Source organism: Physeter macrocephalus, unplaced genomic scaffold (genome assembly GCF_002837175.3).
Source record: "Physeter macrocephalus isolate SW-GA unplaced genomic scaffold, ASM283717v5 random_47, whole genome shotgun sequence".
In the NCBI taxonomy this organism is placed as follows: domain Eukaryota; kingdom Metazoa; phylum Chordata; class Mammalia; order Artiodactyla; family Physeteridae; genus Physeter; species Physeter macrocephalus.
In genome coordinates, this window is record NW_021145346.1 from 109,524 (window position 1) to 118,675 (window position 9,152).

Below are 9,152 nucleotides of genomic sequence, written 5' to 3' on the forward strand. Positions count from 1 at the left end.
CCAGCGGCCACGGCTCACGGGCCCAGCCGCTCCGCGGCACGTGGGATCCTCCCGGACCGGGGCACGAACCCGTGTCCCCTGCATCGGCAGGCGGACTCTCAACCACTGCGCCACCAGGGAAGCCCCTGCTATGTGCGTTTTAACCTTCATAATAAAATGCTCTGGCCATTTTCCCTGAATCCCATTTTCCCAAAACTTCAACCACCTGATGTCATCTGAAATCTTTCCCAGAGTCTACACATTCATCTTAATTGGAGGCAGCCATTGGACTCCACGATCTGAATTCCAATTTTGAAAAAAGTATGTTTCAGGATAGAAGTGTACTTGGAAATGATTCATGGGGCAATTTTTGTACTGGAATGGATTCTCCCCTAGACTTTATTATAATAGCATAACGTGTTTTGGGGGTATTTGGATGAGGGAGATTTAGCAGGAAGGTATCAAGTGCATCACTCACTTCATTTACTCGGCCATCTGCATATCTGTTCAAAGAGCTGAGCATGTGCTATGCACTGCATTGGGTTTGGGAGACACAGAAAAGTATGGCACCCTTCCTGCCTTCAAGAAGCTGGGGGCTTAATCAAATTACAGCAATGAAAACATAAAAAAAAAAGTTAAGGGATCGAGAAGCATAGGATTGAAATATTAAAGCATTCAACTGAATACCGGTGACACTTTTTCTTTACCTTTGCGATAGGACTAAATAGGTAAAATATGCAGACACAAACACTGACTTCAATTATTACCATCGCCTTGCGGGTTATTCCCAGTTCATAAGGAAACCGACTCAGCTAATAGATGCGTCTGTTAAGTGCTTACCATGTACCAAGCGCTATTCTAAAGCTTTTCATGCATTTTGCATTTTGGTTATCACATCATCACCCCCACAAGGAAGGTACTGTCATATTTTGCATTTCACAGCTGAGGAAGCTGAAGCACAGATCGGTTAAGTGAGGAATTCCAGTAAAGAATAAAAGATATAAAGATCCACCGGACTCCCCAAGTCAGAACTGATCCCATTGCATCATGCAACCTTCCTTATACTTAATTTCACTCCCCTTGGTTCCCAAGGCAGCCGGCAATAGCTCTCTATCCACCCATCCCTCCATCCATCCAACCCCTGCTACCCAGTCCCTGACATGTACAAGGCTCAGAGGATGCAGTCATGGTCTCTGACCTCCAGGTACCCACAGGGCAGTTGAGGATATAAAATGGCATTGAATAAATGAGTAAGTGAATGAATGAATGAATGCCAAATTTTCATTTTATATTTACATGAGATGTCTTCCGGCCTGGACACATTTGTACCCCTGGTGTTTTCTACATGCCAGAATTCGTATTTCTCAGTGCATTTCCAAACTTTTAGCTATTTTTATTGTCATATATAAAATATCTGGGACCTAATTTCCACCATCTGCACATTTATTGAATATGTTCAATGTTCCATCATTGCCTAATAATAACTGAATATACAAGAAAATTCACCCAATCCAGTAAGTCACTTTGCTGATGATTTATTGCTTTAAGGCGAAAAGCTATAAACAGGGAATTTGAGCAATGAAAACCCTTCACATTAAATAAACACGTTCCATGCTACACAAATCATGAGAAAAATGAGGACTGTTGTAACACATGACAGATTGCCCAAGTGCTATTTTTCCTCTATTGGGAAATTCCAAGACATTTCTTCATATGTATTTTTTAGTCACCAAAATGGCGGTAGGAATACTTAAATATTAAGTCATAGTCTGAAAACAGATACACACACACACACACACACACACACATATACACATACATACAACACATATGTATACGTGCAGAAATACACAGCTGGCCATTCTGACCATTCCAGCTGTTCAGGGTTTATCATTGCAGTTACTTTGGATCAAGATAAGTCTTTAAAAACCAGTGACCTAATTCAATATAATAGTCACAGGCTACATTACCTCCCCACAATCTCTAGGTATACAGAGTACTTACAATGTCAGTGAGAGTCTAGACAATCATATGCCTTGAATCTACCTTCTTTGATCACTCTCTGAATCACTTTCAAAGTTAAAATTGCAGCTATTGTCAGTAAAGCACGTCTTGTGCCTTTTGATTCGGGCGTCAGACTAACCTTGGTTTGCAATCCTGGTCTGTAATTCATTAGCTGGTAAGACATTGAGCAAATAACTTAACCTCTGATAGCCTCAGCTATCTTACTTCTAAAATGGGTAAATGATAATAATGCCGTATCTCATAGGTTTGCTCTGAGGATTAAATAAGACACTGCAGTAAAGCACCCAGTGTAAGGCCTGGTACGTGCTCAACAGATGCTAATGATAAGGCTTAGCAAGCACCAGTGGTTTAGTAAATTCAGGTCTCCTCCTTCCCCTACACACACGAGATGTTCACTCCAAGCACCTACATGAATTTCTTCACCAAAAGCTGACAAATCTTTAGCATACCTTTCCCTTTCCCCAGAACACGGGGTCACAAGGGACTAGAGTGGCAGCCTTCCTGCTCTATTTGAGCCCCCCGCCAACGTGACACTCCGATAGGGCTCATTCAGGCTCTCCCCGGAGGCCTCCCCAAGAGCAAGGCAGAGTGGAATAAGCTGGGACTTGGGTTGCTACTTTGGGGGGCAGATTTCCCAGCCCCTTTGAGTCCCAGACTTTCCATTTATAAAACGGGCAAGAGATGCTTACTCAAAATCGCTGTGTACCAAGCAAGCACTCTAAATAAAGGGACAGCCTTTCATTATGATTACTATTCTTCACTTTGATTGACTCAAGGCACACCGTGGCTGGGCCCATAGCTCCTTCCCCATGACTTCAAAACGCGGGGCTGAGACGTCCCCTCCGGCGCCTGCGTAGGACAGATCCATTTCTCAAACCGGAGCATTCCGGCCATGCCGTCCCACCCATTCCGAGGATAAAACCCCCAATTCCACCGACCAGGCTTCCTATGATCTTGGAAACCACGCTCACTTTCCCAAACTGGGAAGCAAATTCAGTTAGAGCCTAGCTCTCGGGTGTCCGCTGGATTTCAAAGAGGGTCAGCGTTCATCTAGTCCTTGTAGGTTTGTAGGTGGCAGGTGATTTCACTCTACGAAAATCCAACATGTTCCACGTAGACGTAGAGAAGAGACTATTCATGGGGTAAATTCTCTTCACACAGGAATTCTTCTTTTGTTTCGGTTTTTTTCCCAACAGAAATGTACACTTCTTTCAATAGTAAATGTCTTTCTACGGCATTTAAGATTTGGCTGATAAAAATCAGATTGTCATGTACCTTTGGAAGAAAGAGATCTTCTGAATACAAGTAGGAACATGCACACAATCTCCTTTATTCATCAAATACACGAGCAGCACCACTGTATGCCTTGCATCGGGCATTCAGGAGGTCACCGTAAGGAGGGCACATTCTCAATCCTTTTTCCCCGTCTAGGAATTCCCCGGCTTTTGCCACCCAGAATTCCCTCATGAATAACCGCACCATCGCTCAGTCTGCAGCACTGGGTAACAAAATCATCTTCAAACACATATGAGAGCTGGTTCAGATCTGAAGGAGGGAACGATCTGTAGGGGATTCAGAGATTTTGGTTTAGCCCAGATTTTGTTTGCTGCTTAGGCACGTAAATAATCTGAAAGTCAGACACTCTCTTCTCTTGTGGAAAGAGCGAGAGAGACAACAATAAGAACCAAAAATGATGCAAGAGTCGCCTGTCCTGACATGTTTCCCTGCTCTGACACATTTGGAAGCTCTAAGAGTAGAGGGAAAAGTTGGGTTATAGAGTCAATTCAACTTGGATTTGCACTCCGACTCCTCCACTGACCAGCTGGGTGACTTCAGTCACGCTCCCTTACCCTTCTGAGCTTCTGTTTCACATTTGTAAGAACAGAAATAATAACGGGCACTTTTCAACACGACCTTGAAGTTTCCATGAGCTAGTGTTAACGGTTACGTAAAGCACTGAGAACAATGTCTGACACATAGAAGGTACTATATAAAAGAATTATAGCAGTAAATATTTATATCTTTCTAATAAAATAAATAATAGCCTCATTTCCATTAATAGCAACTTTCTCTTCCTTTTGTTGAATAGCTTCAAGCCCTTTCAGCTTTTCATCCCTGTTAGAGATGTACTTCTGTTTTGAAACAACTGGTTAACCTCTGTCTTTGCACCAGAACTGGGTTTTATGGGTCAGTAGACCCACAGTAAGTGAGATGGGTCACTGAGGCAGAAAGAGACATGTCCTGGGCCCAGGGACCCTTGCCACCCTAGGCTGATGCAGACTGGACCCACTTCTTGGTTTGTGAAACCACTTCTTGGTTTGTGAAACCACTTCTTGGTTTGACCCACACTCAACCTGGACCCAAGGCTCCCTAAGAGCACAGGAATGTCACAGGGCACCATTCTCAGGGGTCAGAGACGTCACCGCAGGGGACTCCACCAACTCTCATGAGCCCCCGTGCAGGGAGAGGATCCAGATGTGAGGAGCCTGGCCAACTGCCCAGAACCCTGCCCTGTCCACGAGCAGCAGATTCAGTGCTGGGGTCAATCGCTCCTTCTGAAAATTGGCTGACCTTGCTCTGACCCTGGAGTAATGACTGGAGACTTCTCCCAGGAACAAGAAGGAAGTTTATCATCTTGCATTTCTGACTGCGATGAACCCAGTGTACACCCTGCACAGTGCAGGGGTGAAGAGAAGCCTAACCTCAACAATGCCCGGAATAATGGATACAATTGTTCATTAAAAAAACCAAACCCAAACAGCAATTCACCTCACTTGGCAGATGTTGGGTGGCCTTGGGAGGCACAAATCTTTGGAATGAGAGACACTCTGGTGTGCGGTGGTCAAAACTGTCGATCAGAGTAGTTCTAAATCCCATCTATCCTTCTGAATGGACCCAGAGAGTCTTACGATTTGGTATTTAAAGAAGGAATTAGTGACATTGAACGCCTAGCTGATTCTGCTCCTTGAGACTTGGGCAAGATCCAGCAAGACTTCCAGTGCCTTGGACAGGCCGGATCAGGCTTGGGTATTGACCAGAACAGCTGGAGAAAGGCACTTTTCTTGGAGTGTACGTGGAATTGTCAAGGAGAGGACCCACTGTCTGGGCTTGGGCGGCACCACAATGGGTGCTTTGGGTGGTCGGAGACAGGAAAGGGGGCCACGGGTCCGGATCAGGGTAGGGTGGACAAAAGAAGGCTCCGTGTGGGCCTCAGAAGGCTGCCTGCTTTACAAGCATGGGGCCAGGCCTCGAGCTCATGTTTTGTGCCTGCCTAATTGGCAATTTCTGAGAAATCAGGGTAGGAATCCAAGTCGGCAAAAATATCGTTGGGATTCCGACAGCTCAGGTTGCAGAAGCAGGCATTAATCCACAGGGCCTGGCGGGAGAAGCCAGGCCCGTCGGGACACTGGAAGGCGATGTCAATGGTTTTGGACTTGTAGGGGATGCAGCACCTGTTGTCCGTGCAGACCCCGCAGTACTTGGGCCTGTACGAACGTGTGCTGGTGCAGCCGGCCAGCGTAAAGTTCACGGGCGCTTCTGGCTGGTACACGGCCAGACACTTCTTCCCTTCCTGCAGGAAAGGAGGTTTCAGTTGAGATGCTCAGAGGATCAACAGCCACTTTGCACCCTCCAAGCCCTCAGTTCTTCCCTTTTCACTCTCCACGCGCTCCGCCTCACTTTCAGATTTGCAGCGTCTTCCAGCTGGGAAGGACCACCCCCAATGCAGCAAGACCCAGTCATATTACGCAGGAGGAAACAAGGTCACAGGAGGGGACGGCCTTGCTGTGGTGGTGCCTCTCAACCTGCAATTTCCTTTCTCTCCTGTGTTCCTGCCTTGCCAATGCCCAGTCCCTGGTCAGTTTCACTAACACGGGATGCCTTTGTGGCTGCTTTAGCCCATCAGGTACCCCTCGCTGGTTAGGGACAGAACCATCACGGCCTCCCTGATTGGGGGATGCGTTTTACCCTCAACTCCTCCTCCTCTGCCTCTGACAGACTCTCACACACACACACGCTTTCCTTGCAATTTATTCATTCACAATCCATGCAACCGGACTGGCATTATCTAAAGGGAGCTCCGTCTCTCCACAGGGCTGTGGGTCACTCGAGAGTGGGGCTCTTTCTGTGTCCCTGCAGTCTAATTCTGTGCCTGGTACATAGTAGGCACTTACTAAACTCACTGAATGAATGGTTGTCGGGGTCTACTAGGTACCAGCACCATATGCCAGAAATGGGGGTAGAGCAGATCCAGGCGACGTGGGGTGGGTCTGAGGCTTGTATGATTGATCTGAGAGCTCTCTTAGGCACATAATTATGGAAACGAACTTGGGTGGAAAGCATGAGCCAACAGCAAGGGACGTGAACTAGTCTGGTGGTAAACCCACCTCTACCTCGCGTGCTCCGTACATTCAGCCAGCTTAGGACTCTGCAACTCTTTGTCCTGTTGCTGGTAAATTTCCCTTCCATGTTTTCAGTTAAGAGATGTTTGCTGCGTACCAAGCACCAAGAATACAAAGGCTAGCAGGGCAGGGGAAATTAATCGGAGAGGGAAAAGAGACAAGGGGAGGAACTGTGGGAAGCTAGGCTGTCTTGTCTGCTGGACAACCCTCTCCTCAGCATCCCCAAGAAACCACCAGTGCTCCCCAAATGGAATTAGTGCTGAGTTTTTCTTTCTCTTTATTTCTCACGTGACACCAAGGCAGATGACCAGTCCTAAGGCGTTAGCAAGGAGGTCCTGGGTTAAGCAAATCAGATCCGTTTCTAACTCCAAGGACCGGGTCTTAGTCTACTGTGGCCACTACACCCTTGATCCTTTATTTCAATTATCTTTGACTCTCAAAGCTGGAAGGGATGTCCGAGATCAATTCTGGCGTTTTACCAATGAGGGGACTGGGGCTCGGAGATGCGAGGAGATTGGCCATGGCCACACAGAGTCAGCGGCAGATGGGCATTTGACTCCAGCGGTCCTGAGTCCCGTTGTCCCCTACCACCCCGTGTGGCTGTCACGTGAGTGAGGGCTGGCCCAGGAGCAGTCGTTGAGGGGTCCTTGGAATCACCACAGGAGAGTACTTCTGAGGGACCCTGGGATCCCTCCAGAGTCACCTTGATTGTAATAACATGGTCACCACTTCCACTGAGTGGAATTCACAACCCACCAACCCAGTGACACATGTTATCCCAAGAAACTGTTACAACGTGGGCTTAATTATTATACAAACGGCCCCCCACAAGCCAGCTCAGGAGCCGGGCTCAAAGCCAGCCTTGTCTGTTACACCCGAGACACCTGCCCCACCCTGGGAGGCAGACCCACCTTGACGTGCGGCCAGAGGTCCATGTCACATGGCCGCAGGTCGCAGAGGCGACTCTCCTGCTCAGGCCAGCACCGGGCATTGACGTTGGAGATGCGGGTGGAGACCCCCAGGCCGCAGCTGGCGGAGCAGGGGCTCCAGGGGCTGCTGTAGGCTATGCAGTTCCTGTGCCATGGCTCGATCTCATCCACGGCCGCTGCGGATGGGAACCCGATGCCCTGTGAGTCTCCCGTCTCCGTCAGCCCCCAATTCCTGCTGCCACCGCCCTAAGGGCTGGGGTCCCTGAACCTCAGGCAGGACAGAGGTCAGCACAAGAGGGCAAGTTGGCTTCTAACCAGCACAGTTTCCCAGGGAGAGGAGCACTGTTCTGAGCTCCTCATACCTCTCCGGAGGGAGGACCATCTTTAGAGACAGGTGGACCTAAGTTCAATTTCTGCTTGACCACCTAGAGGCTGTGTGATTCTAGACAACTCGCTCTGGGCCTCAGGCTCTTCACTAGAACAATAACATCTGCCTTGCAGGGCTAGTAAGGCAATAAAAGGGTCCAGATATTGACTGAGTACAAATCAGGCATCTGCAGGGTGCTGGGAATAAAAGGTTAAACGACACTGTTCCTGCCCCTGCAGAGATGATGTTATGCGGGGAAGGTCAAAGGGAAGTGCCTGCACTGTAGTACTAGTGTTTCGTCTGGGCGATGCTGCGGGCACCGTGGTTAAGGGGACACACAGGTTTCAGAGGCAAATGGCCTGGGTTCAGCTCTGAGCGCCACCACTTAGCAGCTGGACAGCTTCCAATAAACGAGCTCCTACCTCCGGGTCCCCACCTGTAAGAGGGGTTGGCAGTAGCGCCTCTCTCCCTCCTGTCCCAGGCTGGGGACAGAACAGATGGGTTCAGACACGTGACAGCGCTCAAGCTGTCCCTGGCCCTCGGTAAGCCCTCAGTAAATGTGAACTGAACCCCAACTCTTGGCGGGTTCTATCAACGCGTGTATCCTGGCATCCAGAACATGGAAAATGGAGTGAGCTGGAGATGGAGGCAGGTAAAAAGCCAGTAAGACCAAGGAGAGATCTCACAGAAAGATGGCACAAGATACCCAAGAGAAAGACTGGAAGAGGAAAAGCCAGTCCAACCTGGCACACACAAGCATGGCAACCAGAGAGAGGAACGGGCAGAGACAGTAGGTGTGCAGGGGAGACGGATGAATGAATGCAGGAAAAAACGAGTAAGAGAAGAGGACGGCCAAGACAGAAGAAAGAAAAAAGAGGCCTCTGAGGACAGAAGAGAGGAGGGTTCGGCCTGGGATGAGCTGGGGCTGCGGGCAGGACGGAGAGGGCCAGGGAGGGATTTGCTTAGAAGGATGAAAGGGCTTTGGCTTCTGGGTCAGCCACTCGGCAGGGGCTCTGCTTGTGCTGGGTCAGGACCGGGTCACTGGGCCACACACAGTGACATGACGGGCAGACAGCCGCTGCCCTGCACCCTCACCCCGTGACCCTCCTGTGCTCTGCCCTGGGAGGCCTGCTGGGGACAGAACTTCCCCCGGCCACCTCCTCCATGGGCAGGGGATTGCTGCTTCAGGGGGCTGCTCAACCCGGGTGGGGCACCCCAAGCCCCATCCAGCGAGGCTGTGCATCCCTGAACTGTAGGGGTGGCAGTACCACCCTCCTTCCTGGTCCAGTCAGACCCCTGGGGGCGCGCAGCCTGGGGACAGGTCTCTATTCTGGCCTCTACGCCCTGCCCTGCCCTGCCCTGCTCTGCCCTGCCCTGCCCTCCCCTCCCCTCCCCTGCCCTCCCCTCTCCTGCCCTCCCCTCCCCTCTCCTGCCCTGCCCTCCCCTCCCCTC

The 9,152-nt window shown here is 49.7% G+C and overlaps 1 protein-coding gene across 2 annotated transcripts in view; it reads right to left on the bottom strand.

Moving 5' to 3' along the window:
* Positions 1-35: 35 nt before the first annotated feature.
* CCN4 (cellular communication network factor 4) overlaps positions 36-9,152 on the bottom strand; it is a 35,182-nt gene continuing 26,065 nt past the window's right edge. Inside the window, exons 4-5 of one of the 2 annotated variants that reach the window (XM_024129411.3) lie at positions 7,316-7,509; positions 36-5,575 (exon numbers count right to left, since the gene is read on the bottom strand). In XM_024129411.3, the coding sequence (XP_023985179.1) occupies positions 5,276-5,575; positions 7,316-7,509 (494 nt within the window). In that variant the 3' untranslated portion in view covers positions 36-5,275. The remainder of the gene's footprint in view (positions 5,576-7,315; positions 7,510-9,152) is intronic. The other variant, XM_007106432.4, reaches the window with a different exon arrangement.